The sequence below is a fragment of the Budorcas taxicolor genome, chromosome 5 (assembly GCF_023091745.1).
Source record: "Budorcas taxicolor isolate Tak-1 chromosome 5, Takin1.1, whole genome shotgun sequence".
Taxonomy (NCBI): Eukaryota; Metazoa; Chordata; class Mammalia; order Artiodactyla; family Bovidae; genus Budorcas; species Budorcas taxicolor.
Genome location: NC_068914.1, coordinates 142,931,192 through 142,951,823, shown reverse-complemented (window position 1 = coordinate 142,951,823; position 20,632 = coordinate 142,931,192). Strand labels below are relative to the sequence as shown.

The 20,632-nt window shown below is 35.5% G+C and overlaps 1 protein-coding gene across 1 annotated transcript; it reads right to left on the bottom strand.

Annotated features, from left to right (window-relative positions):
- Positions 1–1,720: 1,720 nt before the first annotated feature.
- LOC128048998 (killer cell lectin-like receptor subfamily I member 1) lies at positions 1,721–11,471 on the bottom strand. The gene is made up of 6 exons (XM_052641502.1): positions 11,270–11,471; positions 8,366–8,464; positions 8,147–8,215; positions 3,095–3,246; positions 2,622–2,725; positions 1,721–1,832 (listed from the first exon to the last, which is right to left on the bottom strand). Exons 1-6 carry the CDS (start codon positions 11,469–11,471, stop codon positions 1,721–1,723), a joined length of 738 nt encoding a protein of 245 aa, XP_052497462.1.
- Between the last annotated feature and the right edge of the window lie 9,161 nt (positions 11,472–20,632).

The following is a 20,632-nucleotide window of genomic DNA, read 5'->3' as shown; positions in this document are numbered from 1 at the left end:
TGTGGGAAGCCTGGGCTTTGTTCCTAAGGAGTATGCATGAACATAGGCATACCGGATAGCCTCCAAGACTGGACAGACAAAGGTTTATAAATCTTGCTATTTCTTGTTTTTCCATTAAACCTCACCAATGTGTGCCAGGGTCCAGCCCCCTCAGGGTCCAGGAGAACCTGAAGGAGAAACAGCATCGGTGGATGATTTAGAGAGAGATAAGGAAAGAATATTGTAGATAAGAAAATAGAGGAGAGAAAGAGGCTGATATTCCTTGGTTTACACAGAAAGCTAATAAAGTCTTAGAAGCTCAGGGAGGAAAGTGAACTCAGGGAGCCTCTATGCTCTAAGGGATCAGCCTGAAAAAGAAAGTAAGAGAGAATAAAAGAAAAACACGGGGTGACCAAGCTCTTTTGAGCGAGGCCCAATAGCTTTATTTTAAAAGGTACTTTTATACCTTGTCTTATACATAGAGGGAAATGAAAGATGCAAAGTCATACAGAGTCAGCCCAAACATCTGTTTTGTCTTTATTGAAACCAGGAATTTTTTTGCAAACATTTCCCAAAAACAATATTGTGTACATTATCTTCTGGCCTTGGAGGCCTGTGAACATTTTATGACCCTCTTTTGATAAAGGCTTCTCAACCAGAAAACTTATTTTCCCTCAAAGTGTTTTTTCCTTATATTTTTAATCTATGTCAGCCTCAGAAAGTATTAAACAAGTTACATTTCTCATGGAGCAAAGGTGCAGTGAGTTACAAGAAAGAACCAATTAGCTCAAAAGTCTGATGTGGTTAATTTCAAAGCTACACTTAAACTTACTTTTCAACTATGTTAACTAATGCGCTCCCAGGTGCACAGTGGATAAGAGATATGGGAACTTAGCAACAAGCATTGGCCCAATAATGAAATCCTACATTAGCATTACTCTAATAACTTTTAACTCTTTAAAAGACTCTGTGTTTTAGGCTTTCCGTGCCTTTCACAGTTGGGAGGCTGCGAATAATCACATGTGTAGCTGCAAGAGTCTGGATAGACCCGTCAAGCAAGCTAGAATGCTAACAAAGGGGGTTTGATTTGAAATATTCCTCTCATGTCCAGGAGACTTATTAGCTATAGCCCTAAGTTAATTTTCTCCAGAGAAAGGTGGTCAGGGTTAGCCCCTTGTTAATGTCAGAGGAGTTGGTGAAAGTCATGAAATAGTAAAACAGACAGATTCTGGTTTTGGGGTAGATGCTCAAGAAAGCCTAGGGAGCCCCTTGAGTTCTGAAGCCTTGCTTAACAGTTTTCTTCCACATGACCTTGTCATGGATGAGGTCTCCCGTGGTGGCTCCTGGCAAATGTGGTTTACCATTGTAAATCTCTTGAACAATCTTAAATGTCTATTTCATGCCAGAACCCTAACTGATATAAGTAGAAGCCCTTTTTAGTTTTATATCCCTAATTTTTACAATTTTTTTAGTTCATAAAGGATGTTTGCTAACTTTATTACATAAATAATTACTAATATGAGCTCTCATAAGGAGACTACTTACTCCCAAGGAATTTATGGGTGGTAAATTTTCCTCATTTTGAGTACATTTAAAATTTGGAAAGGTAACTGAAGTATTGTGCATGCAGTAAAAAAAAGCTGAAGTAATAACTAATAAAATTTTATAAAAGCAGCAACATATTTTATGTGCTTTAATTGATTAGGATTCATTAACAACTTGTATTAGCAAAATTGAGCTGCTATACACTAAACTCACACACGTAACTTTTCCCAGATGAACAGTTAGCAGTATAAACATAATTTCCATCAATATATGCACAACCATCTTTCTCCATTTTCAGGAATTCAAACCTGTAAAAAAATTAAAGCAATAAAATCTTCAAATGCCAATTTTGTCTCAAGCTTAAAATTAATAAAACAAACAAAATGAGAAAGAATAAAAGAACAAATTAAACAAATAAAATAAGAACAAACCCTTGAAGATTGACAGTCTTTAAACTAAGTTTAGCAGTTGATACTAAACAGTATCTAATCCTGTTTGTTTAAATAGAATTATAAGCCAAATGACAGTTTATAAGCCAAAGGAAGAACTGATCCTGAAGCTGTAGCTCCAATACTTTGGCCACCTGATGTGAAGAGCTGACACATTGGAAAAGACCCTCACATGGGGAGAGATTAAGGGCAAGAGGAGAAGAGGGTGATAGAGGATGAGATGGTTGGAGGGCAGCCCTGACCCAATGGACATGACTTTGAGCAAACCCAGAGAGTTAGTAAAGGTTAGGGAAGACAGTCCATGGGGTCACAGAATCGGAAATGACTTAGTGACTGGACAACAACAAAAGCAAATCACAAATGATAAAACTGATAGAAATGTATAGATTTATCAACTTGCCTGAAACTATGCCCAAATTTCTCCTAAGAGTCCAGTAAAATTAACAATGTAAAGGTTCTAAAGCTGAGATTATTTAGAAAGGACTGGCACTTTTCCCCCAATTAAATCCCACAGACTGATCCTCAAAAAACATAATTATTTCCTTTATCTTGTTGCTTTTTCTGTTCCCTACACACATAACACACACACACACAAAAAAACCCAGATATAATCTCAGAAAAGTTCAATTATCAAAACACTGTACATACAGGTTTTCAATTACTGTGGTGCCATCTTCCCATAACCAGGATTCACTTGTTTCATTGATTTTGAGACCTATCCATCCTTTTACTTCAAGCATTGATAAAATTTCCTATTTGGAAAAAATCATAAACCATAAATGTGTACATATTATAATACACTCCTTTCTGACTCAAAGATTATTGATTAAATTTCTCCCAAGGGCTGTCACACATCCACTTAGTATTAATACGAGTTTCTCTCAAGATATCTCATTAATTAATGTACTTTTTTCCTAGCATTAAATGTTCAAAAAGTGGAGTTTCTCTAATTTTTCCTTAATAAAACTGAGTCAAAGAAACAAAATATCATAGACTTTTGAGAACTTCAGTTTTCCCAAATTATGGCATCAATCACTAATGTTTTCAAATCAAATACAGTTACGGTATAACAACAACAACAAAAACAAACAAATAAACAAAAGCAGAAGTGTTTCCCCTACCAGCTCTCCCTTGATATCGATCTTTAGAAGGTGGGTATCTAGCTCTTCACAGGCAGCATGGCTCTCCATCCAGGTTTTGGTTTTACTCGAAAGATGATAATAACTACTTCCAAATCCAATCCAGTGAGTTGAACAATGGTCACAGGAACATTCTAAAGAGTAGAAATATGTTTAATGTGTACTCTGTACAATAAGTCACTACTACTAACACAATTCCCATATCTTCCTGTCTGTTATACAGATGGATATTAGGTAGAAAGCAAAATAAGCATTTTTTTGGTAATATTTCTGGACAAGTTTTAAACAAAACCATAGCTAACTTCAGCAATACGTGAACCATGAACTTCCAGAGGTTCAAGCTGGTTTTAGAAAAGGCAGAGGAACCAGAGATCAAATTGCCAATATCTGCTGGATCGTCAAAAAAGCAAGAGAGTTCCAGAAAAGCATCTATTTCTGCTTTATTGACTATGCCAAAGCCTTTGACTGTGTGGATCACAATAAACTGTGGAAAATTCTGAAAGAGATGGGAATACCAGATCACCTGACCTGTCTCTTGAGAAACCTATATTTAGATCAGGAAGCAACAGGTAGAACTGGACATGGAAAAACAGACTGGTTCCAAATAGGGAAAGGAGTACATCAAGGCTGTATATTGTCACACTGCTTATTTAACTTCTATGCAGAGTACATCATGAGAAACGCTGGACTGGAAGAAGCACAAGCTGGAATCAAGGCTACCGGGAGAAATATCAATAACCTGAGATATGTGATGATACCACTCTTATGGCAGAAAGTGAAGAAGAACTAAAGAGCCTTTGATGAAAGTGAAAGAGGAGAGTGAAAAATCTGGCTTAAAGCTCAACATTCAGAAAACAAAGATCATGGCATCTGGTCCCATCACTTCATGGGAAATAGGTGGGGAAACAGTGGAAACAGTGTCAGACTTTATTCTGGGGGACTCCAAAATCACTGCGGATGGTGATCGCAGCCATGAAATTAAAAGACACTTATTCCTTGGAAGAAAATTTATGACCAACTTATATAGCATATTGAAAAGCAGAAACATTACATTGCCTACAAGGGTCCATCTAGTCAAGGCTATGGTTTTTCCAGTGGTCGTGTATGGATGTGAGAGTTAGACTGTGAAGAAAGGTGAGCGTCGAAGAATTGATGCTTTTGAACTGTGGTGTTGGAGAAGACTCTTGCGAGTCCCTTGGACTGCAAGGAGATACAACCAGTCCATCCTAAAGGAAATCAGTCCTGGGTATTCATGGGAAGGACTGATGCTAAAGCTGAAACTCCGATATTTTGGCCACCTGATGCCAAGAGCTGACTCACTGGAAAAGACCCTGATGCTGGGAAAGATTGAGGGCAGGAGAAGGGGACGACAGAGGATAAGATGGTTGGATGGCATCATTGACTTGATGGACATGGGTTTGGGAGGACTCCAGGAGTTGGTGATGGACAGGGAGGCCTGGCGTGCTGCGATTCATGGGATCACAGAGTTGGACACGACTGAGCAACTGAACTGAACAGGAATTAGCTCATGTTTTTAATTTTTCTACTTAAATTTTGTTATAAAATTTTATCTATAGGGAAAATGCATTATAAATATGTTTTTTGATCTAATCAAAATTATACATGCATATCGTAGTCTAGTGGCTAAGACTCTGAGCCCCTGTGCAGGAGACCCAGTCTTAATCTGTGGTCAGGGAACTGGCTCCCACATGTTGCAGCTAAGAGTTTGCATGTGGCAACTAGAAATATTCCACATGCCACAAAGATGATGGAAAATCCCATGTACTGCAACTAAGACCCAGCACAGTCAAATAAATAAGTGAATAAATAAATGTCATAAATAAAAAGCTAATCAACATATAACCATATGAACACAAAAAGCAACTAATGAGCTATTTCACTTTTGTCAAAATTTTTGCTGTTAATTTAAATATTCCTTGCCATTTCCTTCTCCAGGAGATCTATCCTACCAAGGGTTTGAACCTCAGTCTCCAGCATTGCAGGCAATTTCTTTACCAACTTAGCTACCAGGGAAGCAATTTAAATACACAGAATAAAATTCAGTAAGTAATTTTTAAAAACTTATACTTCAACTATTTAATAACCACATAATTTGTGTATTTTAATAATTTTTTATAATCATAAAAAATGTAGACTTAGGGAGGGGGAACAATATGGTGGAGTAGGAAGACATGGAACTCATTTTCCCACAGGCACATCAAAAAAATATCTACATGTGTAACAATGCTCAAGAAAAACTAACTGGAAACTGGTGGAAGGACTCCTATAAAATCAAAACAGCAGGAAATGTGTAACCTGGTAGCATGGGGAAAAAGGCTTCATTTCAGGACCTGCACCACTGGGAGGGATCTGATACAAGGAGAAGGACCTTCACCCTAAAGAACAAGCAGGGTGAGCCACAATCTGGGCATTCTAGTCCTAGGTCCTGTGCATGGGAGACAAGCCCCCTCATCTGCTGAGACAACTGCTGGGACAGATAGAAATACTGGAGAAGCCTAGATAGACTCTACTTATGTGTGTGTAGAGATTTCATTCCTTTTCATTACTGAGTAGTCCATTATTTACTAACCCACGATTTGTTATTCATTCATCTGGAGGTTTATATTTGGATTGCTTATAATTTTTAGTTATTATAAATAAAGTGTCTCTAGATATTCTTGTACATGTCTTATGTGGACATAGGCCTTCATTTCTCTTTTTTAAGTTTCTAAGAGTAGGCTTGTTAAGGGGTTGTGCCAGTACAATAACCTCCACATCCTTACTAAAGCTTGTTACTGTCAGTCTTTTCAAATTCTAATCATATTGGTGATTATGTAATGCTAACTCATTGGGGTTATAATTCGCATTTCCTTAATTTCCTGTTTGATTTCTTTTTATTTTCAAATTAGATAAATGAAAGGAAAACAAAAACACAAGCAATGCGAATGGCTAATATTTGACATTCATAGGTTGTTTATATTTTTCTGAGAGACAACAAGCAGTTTTTCGAGTCAATCACTAATTTAAATAAAAAATTAACAACTGATGTATCTAGTCTCTGTTTATTGCATCTGTTGAGATTTTCTCTTTTTACTCAGAAAATTTATTTTCAATTAGACTTGAAATTAGTTCTTTTCATCTTTTTTAATCTTTACTTAGACTTCCACTTTCATAACTGTTGGGTCCTTTTAAATTTCTTCAGTTCAGTTCAGTCACTCAGTCGTGTTGGACTCTGCGACCCCATGAATTGCAACACGCCAGGCCTCATCACCATCTCCCGAAGTTCACTCAAACTCAGGTCCATCAAGTTGGTGATGCCATCCAGCCATCTCATCCTCTGTCATCCCCTTCTCCATCTGCCCCCAATCCCTCCCAGTATCAGAGTCTTTTCCAATGAGTCAACTCTTCCCATGAGGTGGCCAAAGTACTGGAGTTTCAGCTTTAGCATCATTCCTCCCAAAGAACACCCAGGGCTAATCTCCTTCAGAATGGACTGGTTGGATCTCCTTGTAGTCCAAGGGACTTGCAAGAGTCTTCTCCAACACCACAGTTCAAAAGCATCAGTTCTTCAACGCTCAGCTTTCTTCACAGTCCGACTCTCACATCCATACATGAACACTGGAAAAACCATAGCCTTGACTAGACGGACATTTGTAGGCAATGTAATGTCTCTGCTTTTCAATATGCTATCTAGGTTGGTCATAACTTTTTTTCCAAGCAGTAAGGGTCTTTTAATTCCATGGCTGCAGTCACCATGTGCAGTGATTTTGGAGCCCCAAAAAATAAAGTCTGACACTGTTTCCACTGTTTCCCCATCTATTTCCCACGAAGTGATGGGACCAGATGCCATGATCTTCGTTTTCTGAATGTTGAGCTTTAAGCCCACTTTTTCACTCTCCTCTTTCACTTTCATCAAGAGGCTTTTTAGTTCCTCTTCACTTTCTGCCATAAGGATGGTGTCATCTGCATATCTGAGGTTATTGAGATTTCTCCTGGCAGTCTTGATTCCAGCTTGTGCTTCTTCCAGCCCAGCGTTTCTCATGATGTACTCTGCATATGAGTTAAAGAAGCAGGGTGACAATATACAGCCTTGACGTACTCCTTTTCCTATTTAGGGAGTGTTAAACCAAAATATTTTTATGTCATGCTCAAACTACTGCATTATTTTTATTACTTCCTTTTTATTTCTTTGTTTATCCCCCCGTCCCACCCCCCACCCCACCCCCCCGCGCTTATAGGAAATGTTCATCAGGAATACTCATGAGGAATGTCTTTGGCCTCAGCGACAAAGGGACCCTACCCTTTTGGTTTTAGTGTATGGAAAACCTTTCTTGGCAAATGCATCTGTGCTGAGAATCTAACACTGTTCTTGAAAAAGGAAAGATTTCCTTGAAAGAAAGTCAGAGGGGAACCATCCCGACTTCCTGAAAAAATAGGCTCAGAAATATTCTCTCCCTATCTCTTGCATTCTTTCTCTTTCTTTTAAGTGCTGAATTTACTGTTAGGACTGAGTAAACTTGCAATAAGTGAAAAAAAAAAAAAAAGAATTCAAAACAATAACAGCTCTCTATATTATAGCCAAAATATCAATGTATAAATAAAATTAATGTCTTTTAATAAAATCAAAATTCTTCTAACTTCATAAATGCTAGAGGAATCATCTCCATCAGGGAAAGCTAGAAACAAAAACAATGTTATTGAGACATAACTCCTTTGTTTTTCATTTGTGTTCTTTTCCTCTTCACCCATTTCTCTTGCTCCCACCTTAATATAATTTATGCCATTTTTCTCCTAAAAATAATCAAATCACAAACAACAGTTACCTATTATACATAATACTTTGGGTCTTCTTGCATTCTCCTGTCATCTTTCTCATCTTTCCCAACATTAATAGTTCTGTGATAAAAGATTAAACATACCATAAGAGGATTTTTTTTCTATCTGATTCACTGAAGTTTTGTGGATGTTAGGAAAACAAACCTTTTAACCCTAATAATCAATATTAGAAGTGGACCAAACAGAGAGAGTACTCACCACCATTTTTAGATGATAGAGTGGGATCAGGTGACATTTTTTGATTTGGGTCTTCTTTGTTGGAATATGCTATGGCAAAAATCATGGTAATAATTAGTTCTGTTTAGGATAAAATAATTAGGACAATAAAAATTCAGTCTTGATCACAAATCATTGAAACGTATTACGTGGTTGATATATTGACTGTACCAAGGACAGATTATTTTCTTAATTACTTACAGTTTGCAAGCAAGACACACACTGTTGTCAACAAAACCACGCACAAGGTCCCCAGGCTGCCAGTTATCACTTGCCAGACTATAGATCGGTGGTGTAACACTAAAGGAAACAGAAACAATGATGAAGTTTCATCATTTCCCACAAATCATCAAATATGAAATTTAAATCCATTTTGTTTCACTCTCAGAGGGCAGTCATTCATTTTCCAATCCTTGTATGAGTTCTTTGATACCCAGATTTCCTCCTTTTTAGCTTTTTCTTGACTTCAGTTCTTTCTGATCCTGTTTGATGCCCCAGGTATGTCACCTGACTCACCAGCATCTTTGAGTATTCCTCGCCTAGTCATCTATAAATTATCTACTCTGAACAATTTGAAAATATACTCTCAGCTAGGAGACTTGAAATACACCTAGAGAAAACAATGTTGTCATGCAAAAATTTTTTTTTCAAAATTCTATGTGAATATTAATATTCACCCATTAGCCAATCAATCAGTCAAGGGGGAAATAGCAAAGCACATTTTTGCTCTTTGTTGAGATAAGAAATAATTATCATAAATTTTACAAAGACATACAAGTATGTTCACCAAGTTTTAATCCAGACACATGAGAACAGGAAATGCACTTATTAAAAAAAAAAAAAAAAAGACATTTTACTGAAAGCTGGAGGAGAGTAAGAGCTAATTATTTCTTGAAGTACAAAAGACATGGAGGAAGTCACCACTTGGGGTTGTTGTTTAGGCACTAAGTCTTGTCTGACTCTTCTGTGACCCTGTGGACTATAATCCAACAGGCTCCTCTGTCCATGGGATTCTCTAAGAAACAATACTGGAGTGGGTTCCCATTTCTTGCTCCGGAGGATCTTCCTGACCCAGGAATCAAACTCGAGGAGAGTTATCAATAAATGATTTCAGATGACAGGAAGTTTGATGTACTCATGGAACTGAAATTATAGTCTGACTGGAATTCAGGGAGCAAAGAAGGGAATGGAAGTGGAGGGATAACCTGTAAGACTATAGGATTATTATCATTTTTAACTTTAAGAACAGTATGAAATCTTTGCAGACACCTATTTTAAAAAGGTATGACCATTTTTCTTGAAACATAAGAAAGGATTGAAAAATGTTTAGAGTGAAAGATGAGAGACTTTTAGAGAGTCTGTGTCAGTATTCTTCCTGAAAGCAGGTAGACATCAGTCCAAGAGAGAAGCAGGTTATTTGAACATGTGGTCCTTTTCAAGATTTTTTGAATGTGTCATGGATGAAAGAGTGTGAGGAGTCAAATTTCCAAGTTTAGAAATTAAATAGTATCGTGGATAAATATTAGCATGTCTAATCTTCTTAGTTTTGGTCAATTTATGCCCAAAGTCCCTCTTTGACTACCAAAAAAAAAAAAATTATCAAGCCTCAGTAAGACTCTAACTCAAGCACCAAGAAATTTCTTGTTTTACAAGGAAATTGAAACCATGAATTTCCTTACCTTGACCACCTTCCTGAAAATATGAATGTTCATATATTCTACCCTACTATATGGATATTCATATAGTCATACCTTATTATCTTCTTTTCAATTCAGAGGAAAAGCAATTTCTTTATGGCCCAAGTTAAAACCTATTGTATGCCCTAATTACTCCATGCCACCCAGCCTCCTTTAGAACATTTATTTTCTAAGAGAAAGTTTTTCTTTTTTGCCATCTTCTTCCTCATTTCTTTCTATAAATTTTGTCACATTCATCCAGGTTTGGGCTCAGACATCTGAAAATCTAATATAATTCCTTGTTATTCATATAGGTCTTTCATTTATTATCATCATTTCTCTTATGTTGTTTTTTTCTCAGTGAGAATTGTAAAAATGTTTTCTGGACTAACTTTATTCCCATAATAAATTTCCTTCAACTTCTTAACCCTCAGTGTAGCTTATATGCTTTTCTTGGCACTCAAACAGAAATTCCAATTTTTTGGACTTTGCCAAACCCCCAATTTTTGGACTTTGCTAAGTCCAAAGAAGTAATTTTCCACTTGTCATTTATTAGACATAGTTTATTTTCTCCTCTCTGGACATGCATTTCATAGGTATCCTTCTTGAATCTTCCTCTGCTTAAGTCATATATGTTCTTTTTCTCTATGATAGACTTTTCACCTGTATTGTCTCTGTTTGCAATCTTACCTACGGTCATGTCTTTCCTACCCTTTTCCATCCTCTTCTGGGACATCTAGTCTTTAAAATCCAATTTCTTTATGGGCATTTTCCTCTGAACTGATCAAGAGACAATTCAAATTTTATATACGATCTGCCTTTACTAGATTAAACACATTTTTCTTAATGGTGAGTAAACCTTATTTTTCTTAATGGAACATAAGATGATTAACTACTCAGTTGCTTAGGTTAGAACATTATTATCATATTCTACTCATTTTTCAGCTTTAACTCCAATATCGAATTAATTATTATTATATTTTTCTGTAATCTATCTTTAACAAATTCTGTTAGTTTTTTTGAAGCTAAGTGGTTATTGCAGCTTCATCTTTATAGGTATCATAGTTTTGGATCAGAGCAACAGTAAAAATTCAAAAACAGTTGTGGGACTGAGTTACATTGAACTGAAGACTAATAACAAGAATTATTTTTAAAATTACTTGAAAAATAAGCAGTAGATTTTACAGAATAATTCTTACAAGTAATACAATTCTGTAGGAATATTTCAGAGGAAATGAACATAGTGAAAGATTATTTAAGAGACAAAAAAATTTCATGGTAATATCTAAAATGACTAAGGAGAGTTCTGAAGATAGGTAATCAGTGTAATGAGGCAATTTTATTATACAATGGCTTTGAAAGAAGTAATTTTCAAAACCCAAGAATCAAGATCTAGCAAATAGCAAAATATAGCACTATAATAATGTACCTTTTCCTTTTTTCTGTTTTCTGTGCTGAAGGTGAGATCTGGGAAATTTCAGTTCCATGTAGTCTACTTGCTGTTCTCTTGACTGGACATTTCTCTGATTTGTCTTGGATATTTTTTGCTGTTGAGACTTGGAGAATTTTGGTTCTGCGTAGATTACCTCTTGCTTGTTTACAATACCTTTGTTTTGCTTACTCTTAAGCATTTTTTCTTTTTTTTAAACTTAGACTGCTTCAGCTCACTCTGGGTATCTTTCTGTGCCTCTCTTTAATATCTATGCAGTAGAGAAAAGTGAGGGAAAAGGGTAAGTGGTGATTATATCAAATCAGACAGTGAAAAATGCATTCATTCTGAAGTACAAGTAAGCTTTTAGGTATAACATTAAAAGGGAAAAAAAGGGAGAAAATGGGAGACTAAATCTCCATCTCACTTTGCAGTCCTTATTGAGAAAAATAGTTTTATTCTCCTTTAATAAGATTAATAAGATGCATTTCATTTCCTCTCTGAATCAGGTTTTCAAAGGAGTAGGTTTAAAGCAGATATGTTTTCCTTCTCAACATTCTCTATATAATGAATAATTTCAACAATGTGTGAACTATGGTTAAAACACAGCTATATTAACAAAGGTATAATTATTTAAATTTAATATTAAAATTTTTATTTCAAACCACATTGACATATAGTTCACTGTATCACTGAAATAATTCATTAGGCAGTAGATTCTTGACTAATAGATGGGGAAAAAACCTATGTCTTTCATGAACTGGATAAATTCTACATTTGCATAATAACCATGTATCTCTCCATCTGCCAGCTTAACGTCGTTTTTCTACTTAACTAGATCATATTTGCAAGCACATACACACACAGAGGCAAACAAATAAGCCATCTAAAATTAAGAAATAATACCAATGATTTGCCAAAAAGGGACAAGAGAAATTTAAAGGTGATGAATAAAATTTAAAAAATTTATTGCCTCATTAATAAAGAAACACAAATGAAAATAATAGAGCACATTTCACCTGTGAGAACACTAAATAATTAATACTTTGTTGAACTGCCAATGATTGTGAGTACAAAATTATCAATACTTATGAAAGCATAAAATAAGTAGAATCTTAACCAGCAATTCTATCTTAAGCAATTTATCTTACAAAATATTTTTTAAATATTTAAAGTTAGGCAGAACCTATCTTTTGTTTTTATTTACTAAGAGCTAAATTGTAAAAACAAAGAACAAAAAGTTATCAACAGAATTCACAATTAAGGAAGTGTTAAAGCTATGGTACATTTATACCCTAGTATACTATTGTTTAATGTAACAGATATTATTTTTATATATTATATATTGTATAATGGAATATATATTATTAAAGCAAAATAATAGATTTCTAATAGGCTGTATCACCCTGCTTATTTAACTTAAATGTAGAGTACATCATGAGAAACACTGGGCTGGAAGAAGCACAAGCTGGAATCAAGATTGCCAGGAGAAATATCAATAACCTCAGATATGCAGATGACACCACCCTTACACAGAAAGTGAAGAGGAACTAAAAAGCCTCTTGATGAAAGTGAAAGAGGAGAGTGAAAAATCTGGCTTAAAGCTCAACATTCAGAAAACGAAGATCATGGCATCTGGTCCCATCACTTCATGGGAAATAGATGGGGAAACAGTGGAAACAGTGTCAGACTTTATTTTGGGGGGCTCCAAAATCACTGCAGATGGTGATTGCAGCCAGGAAATTAAAAGACCCTTACTCTTTGGAAGGAAAGATATGACCAACTTAGATAGCATATTGAAAAGCAGAGACATTACTTTGCCAACAAAAGTCCGTCTAGTCAAGGCTATGGTTTTTCCTGTGGTCATGTATGGATGTGAGAGTTGGACTGTGAAGAACGCTGAGTGCTGAAGAATTGATGCTTTTGAACTGTGGTGTTGGAGAAGACTCTTGAGAGTCCCTTGGACTGCAAGGAGATCCAACCAGTCCATCCTAAAGGAGATCAGTCCTGGGTGCTCATTGGAAAGACTGATGCTAAAGCTGAAACTCCAGTACTTTGTCCACCTCATGGGAAGAGTTGACTCACTGGAAAAGACTCTGATGCTGGGAGGGATTGGGGGCAGAAGGAGAAGGGGATGACAGAGGATGAGATGGCTGGATGGCATCACCGACTCAATGGACATGAGTTTGGGTAAACTCCAGGAGATGGTGATGGACAGGGAGGCCTGACATGCTGCGATTCATGGGGTTGCAGAGTCCAACACGACTGAGTGACTGAACTGAACTGAATAAATAGGCTGTATTTTCAGTGGTTACTTGTAGGTAGAGTTTTTGCATGCATTGCTCTCTATTTTTTTGAAAATAAAAGAATGCATGATACAAGCTATTTATTTTTGTTTGTTTGTTTACTTATTTTACACTTTAAAAAATTTTTCAATATTTAGAAGTATTGAATAACAGACAATTTTTTTAATTTTTAAAATATAAGTTTATTTATTTTAATTGGAAGCTAATTACTTTACAATATTATTCATAAAACCTTTTCCATATCCTATATTTATCCTTCTATAAATTTACTAAGAGTAAATTTTGAAAAAACTGGGATAAACTTATTTTCAAATTAAGAATTTTTCTCACCTCCTCAGATTGTTTTCTGAAAGTTTTGACGAATTCATTTAGCACCAGCAAAAATTTGGTATTTAAGAGTATATTGGCATTGTAAGAATGTTGCTGTTTAAATGTTTAGCATAATTAAACTGCCTTTTTCTTTGTCCCAAAAAAGAAAGAAAGATGACTATTGTTTTTGAGGATTGATAATTAAATAAACATGATCTAGGAAATGCTAAAAGTGATAGAATCAGATGGAATATTAGTTCAAATTGAAGCAATACATAGACTTAGATCGCTAATTTCACAACATATACTTGAACAAATTTCAGATAAATCAAAACGTTAAATGCAAACCATGAGATGATAAATTAATAAAACATTCAAAGAAAGTATAAGTAAATAGTTATAAGTTTCTAATCACACATAGACAAGAAAGAGAATTAGGTTAAATTATAAAAACATCATTTTATTGCTAATGTAAAGATTTTTGTCAATAATAACCCCATGAAAAGACTTTTTCTTCATCACTAAACAAAGAAATACAGACCAACATATTAATGATATAGATGTTAACCTACAGAATCAATAAATCAAATTCAACCACACAGAGTTGGACAATGTGCAGGAAAACAGACATTCATTTTCACAGACTTATGGTTAATTTAAATCTTTCCCTTTTGGAAAATAATTAGCTAGTATGTATGGAAACCAAATAATGAAAACATCAACTGATCCAACATTTTAAAATAATGAGAAAAATGTGGGTTATTTAATAAAAGAGGCTAAACAATTGGAGAAAAGAACAACAGGAAAATTCCAAGACAAAGAATCAAAAAATACAAAAGATAGCTTCATTCATACTCCACACCATTGTTTACAAAGTGAGCATGTAAAGTAATTTTACATAAATGATTTTTTCCTAAACTGCAATACGAGTTGATTGTTGATATTAATGTCAAAAATTACATACAATTTTAACTTCTTGAGAGAAGGAAATAAACAGAAACAATCATACTCACCAACTTGAAGAATAAATTTAAAAAGAAACTTTGCAGGAAAGTCAAAGATACTAAACAATATAAAGATATTAAATAATATAAAATTGCTGTATGCTGAAAATAAAGTTATACAGAGGATAATGTGGTGTAAGAACCTTCAGGGAAGATTCTTGGTTGAAAATAATCTAATAATGACTTATAATCATTTGTTATTCAAAGCATGTGTGAAAAACTACAAAGGAAGTTTTCATGAAACTACTCATTTGTAATTTACCTCCCCCACAAAATACCAATCAGGAAATAAAAAATACCTTTAATATTTCAAAAACCATTTCATAAATTACAAATTTCAAATTTAAAATGCATAAGAAAAATATTACATTTAATGACTGCTTAATAAGAGTATTTTAATATCAAGCCTGAGGCCTCAAAGGAAAAGAAAACTGGACAATTGCATATTGTATTAGAGATTACATGAAATAAGAGTACCATGGGATACATGGAAAAGTATGTAGTTATGAAAATAGAAATTATTTTTAGGCTTTACTGGTTAAATTATAATAGATAATTCTTAATTCTTGGTTATTACTTGGTGATAGTTGATATCACCACCCAGAGAATGAAGTTTATTTTTACATTGTGTTCATTATAGCATACAATATAGTTTATCAGCTTAATATCAGCTTCCCTGATGGCTCAGTTGATAAAGAATCAGCCTTCAATGCAGGAGATCCCAGTTGGATTTCTCGGTGGGGAAGATCCACTGGAGAAGGGATAGGCTACCCACTCCAGTGCTCTTGGGCTTCTCTTGTGGCTCAGCTGGTAATGAATCTACCTGCAAAGCGGGAGACCTGGATTCAATCCCTGGGTTGGGAAGATACCCTGGAGAAGGGCATGGCAACCGACTCCAGTATTCTGGCCTGGAGAATTCCATGGACTCTATAGTCCATGAAATCTACAGTTGGGCATGACTGAGCGACTTTCACTTTCATAATATAGTTTAATATAGTCGTGTGTGTGTGTGTGTGTTTGCGGATGTTAGTTGCTCAGTCATGCCTGACTCTTTGCGACCCCATGGATTGTAGCCTGTCAGACTCCTCAGTCCATGGGATTATCCAGGCAAGAATACTGGAACGGTTAGCCATTCCCTTCTACAGGGGATCTTCTAAACCCAGGAATCAAACCTGGGTCTCCCGAATTGCAGGCAGATTCTTTAATATCTGAGCCACTTGGAAAGCTTGGTGTGTTATAATAAATACATATAATTTGAAAGACTTCCATGATCGGCAGCTTACGGATAAAAAAAGAACCATTTTAATATAAATTTCCAAATGTGTCTCTTAGTTTGTACCTGATGACTGAGAACCACAGTACAGACACCATCTTTTTTAAGTCTCTTCCACTTATTTATGACTCTAACATTCATTTTCCCTCCTCTCATCATGGCTTATGTGCTCCCAGGCATCCTCATTATTGACCAGGCTGTTGAATCACAGTATTCTGATCCATTAATGTGCATATGAACCATCCTCTTATATCCTGATTATACAATTTCTCTGTCTCCTCATCTACAGTAACTTCCTCATTCTGCCACAGCCAAGCCCCCCATGGGAACACCTTGGTCTTTGAATATCTTTAAGTATTTCATCTTAAAAAGTGTCTTATATAAACTTAGCAACCTCCACAAACACTCTTACCTTTCAAGATTGCTCATTTATCTCTCTCCAACATGAAAATTCTCTGATCTCGTTGATGTCTGCAGCCCGTTTGACCTCATTCCGCTCTATCAGTATACTTCTTTCTTCACCTTCTTTCTTATCAACCTTGATTCTCTTCTGCCAATCATTAACTTCCTGGAACGTTTTCTGGTCCCACTTGTTCAGTAAAATCACCCTATGTATGAGGTAAATTATCTGTTCCTCTCTGTCAACACCTGAGATGCCAAGTGCTTTTTAGAACAGATCAGATATACTGCAGTATTTATTCACAATCACCAACATGAAATCACTTTAATGCTGCTAGGAATCCTATTGCTTCCTTCAAGTCCTCATTCTTTCACATTCTCTGAAACTAATTTTATCACCCATTCTCCATTCTTAACAAATCTCTCTTCCACACCCTCTCTTTGTTCTCAGAAGATGACCTATATCACAGAAAAAGAAAAACTAACAGATTACCTCATCTTTCTCCGTGTATATGCATGCATCTTATCTTCTCTCCTGTTCAACAGAGATGACTTCCTTCCTCTTCAATAAAGCCAATTTCAACTATATTTGAATCTATTCACTCCACTGCCCAAGAATCACACGCTATTTATCACTCTGCTTTCTTTCTGAATATTCAATATCTTCTTAGTACTATCCTTCACATCAGTTTTAAATTACAATTTTTTTAAATTATACAATTTTCATCATCATTAGACCTCAATCCCAATAAAAGATACTATCTTTGCTCTCTATCACTCAGAAAAATTCTCAAAGTGCCATTGAATTTCATCACTATTATATTTTATTCTCACTACTCAAGCCATTGCATTCTAACTCCTACCTAATGACTCCTCAGCATCAGCACACTGTTAGATCATAAGTGATCTCTGCTTCACTAAATGGATCCTTTATTTCTCTTTTAGTTGAACTTTTTTTTTTTTCACCAGCCCCAAGCATCCTGTATCTAATAGAATTCAATACCATTCACCACTTCTTTCTTCTTAACCATTTCTTCTTTACATTTTCTTGGTCTTCTGCATCCACCATCCTTGTCTCAATTACTACTTATCACGTGTTTACACATGTGCACATGCTGAGAAGATTTCTTCTTTAGGTTTCAGCTCACTTATTCTTTGTCAGTTAGCATCTCCTCAAATGTCCCAAATATTAACAACTAAAACTCCACACCTCAAAAATGAAACAAAGTAAACAATATCATCATCCTACATATGTTCTTATGTTAGTGAAGGTCACCATTTTTCAACTTGTTGAAAGAGTAAAGAATCTGGAATTCCCCCAATTTATTGTTTGTATATCTATGTCAGTTACAAGATTTGACCTGTTTTAAATAAGAAATTATTCTCAATTGCCTGCCTCTGCTCTGGCCTTGTCTTTGAAAGCATTATACACTTTCTTCTATCTTTTTGCTCTTGCCGCATCATTCCTCATTAAATGAACAATTTTTCCTAACATCACTGGGTCTTCACACATCCTAATATTCTTGCCTAAATTGTTCTTCATCCTTTTCTTTACCTAACTAACTGAAATAATTCAGTTTGTAAAATACCTGTTCCAATCTATACTCCCTTAGAGCTCTTTGGAGAACTCTGACATTAGGTCAGTTACCTGTATATTATTTGTCATAGTACCAGGTTGATAATTTACCTTTTTTGAGGCAATAATAAATACCAAAAGCTAAAAATAATTTATTTAGTTATTTTCCTGATGTATATTTTCTCCAACAATTTTAATTTCCACAAGGATATGTCCATTACTATTTATTATTTTAGGTCCTGACATAGTAGACAACCAGACAAGTTACTTAAATGGGTGAATCAGAAAATAAATAATACAAAACTCCATAAATTGTGCTTAAACAACTAGATATACATCTTGGAAAATTAAACGTAGCTCCCTATATCAGGCAAATGAAATGCTAAACGTAAGTATATGTATAAGGGGATAAAGGGCTTCCCAGGTTGCACTAGCAGTAAAGAACCTGCCTGCCTAGGCAGGAGACCTAACAGATGTAGGTTTGATCCCTGGATCAGGCAGATCCCCTGGAGGAGGGAATGGCAACCCAGTCCAGTATTCTTGCCTGGAAAATCCCATGGATTTTTCTACAGTCCATAGGGTCTCAAAGAGTTAGACACAACTGAAGTGACTTAGCATGTACACACATAAGGGAATGAAATACAGAAAATATATTTTTAATCTTTGAGAAAGGTAAAAAGAAATAAAATAAAGACAAAAAATTTTAAATGACATGCTTGTCCAGAAAAAAGGAAAAAAATGAAATATTTTAACTTATATAAAACTCTTTATTAAATATAAAAAATATATAATCTATATATATTACATAATGTTGTTGTTGTGTTACTAAGTCATGTCTGACTCTTTGCCACCCCATGGACTTTAGCCTAATGGCTACTCTGTCCATGGGATTTCCCAGGGAAGCATTCCAGAGTGGGTTGCCATTTCCTACCACATGGGATTTTCCCAACTCAGGGGTCAAACTCGTGTTTCCTACATTGCAGGCCGATTCTTTACCTCTGAGTTACCTGGGAAATCCATGTTATATAACATGTATATATATATTTAAATATAAGGTGATGAAGTTTGATAAAAATACAATGTCTTCTTAAAATGGCTAATCAGAAGTTTCTCCTACCACAGACAATACCACAGACAGTATCAATTCCGTTTTGAAACAATGTCTGCTATTTTCTGATGAAAACTTTGATTTAGTTCTTATGCATGCACACGTGCTCAATTGCTTTGGTCATGTCCGACTTTGTGAGACCCCATGGACTGTAGCCTGCCAGGCTCCTCTATCCATTGGATTTTCCAGGCAAAAATACTGGAGAGGGTTGCTGTGCCCTCCTCCAGGGGATCTTCCCAACCTAGGGACAGTCTTCAGATAAAGATGTGAAAATCTTTTTGACTGCAGCCTGGCATCTTTTTGTTCAGAAGATCTGCTGTTAAGTATAAAAGATACACCTGTGTTTCTTATTTCTTATGTCTACCTCAAAACAGAGTATGTTAGAATCTTTGTGAAATACATCAGTATAAACCAAATTAATTAAATAGATCAATTTTCACATTCTTTTCATATATAAGTGGCTCTCTGTATCTACAAGTTCCACATCCATAAATTCAACCAACCACTGATGGAAAATATTTGAAAAACAAAATTTCAGAAAGTTCCAAAAAAGCAAAACTTGAATGTACAGCAAACTGGCAACTATTTATAAAGTGAGTTCATTGTACTTGAACTTCCCTTGTAGCTCAGATGGTAAAGAATCTGCCTGCAATGCAAGAGACCCAGGTTCAATCCCTGGGTTGGGAAGATTCCCTGGAGAAAGTAATAGCTACTCACTCCAGTACTCTTGCCTGAAGAATTCCATGGACAGAGAAGCCTGGTAAGCTTCAGTCCATGGAGTTGCAAAGAGTGGGACATGACTGAGTGACTAACACTTTTACTTTCCACATTGTACTTAAACTATTTACACAACATGTGCATTGAATCAGATATCATAAGTAATATAGAAATGATTTAAAGTATATGTAAGATGTGCTGAGATTATATGCAAATGCTACACAATTTTATATAAAGGGCTTGGGCATCTGCAGAATTTGGTATCCATAGGGTTCCTGGAACCAATCCCCCAGGGATGCTGAGAGACAATTGTATGCCCCAATTTAAACCTGCTAAAATCATTGGAATATTTCTTGAGGAAAAATAGGAAACAGAAAATTCCTAACAAAAGCTACTCACAATCTGAGCATTTAGATTAATATAATATTTATTTTTAATGGGCTTCACTAGTGACTCAGTGGTAAATAATCTTCCTGCCAATGTAGGATTCTAGGGTTCCATCCCTGGGTTGGGTATATTCTCTGGAAAAGGAAATGGCAACCCACTCCATTATTCTTGTCTGGAGAATCTCAAGGATAGAGGAGCCTGGCAGGCTACAGTCCATGGGGTCCCAAGAACAGTCGGACACAACTTAGTGACTAAACAACAACACAATATTTATTTTCAGGTCT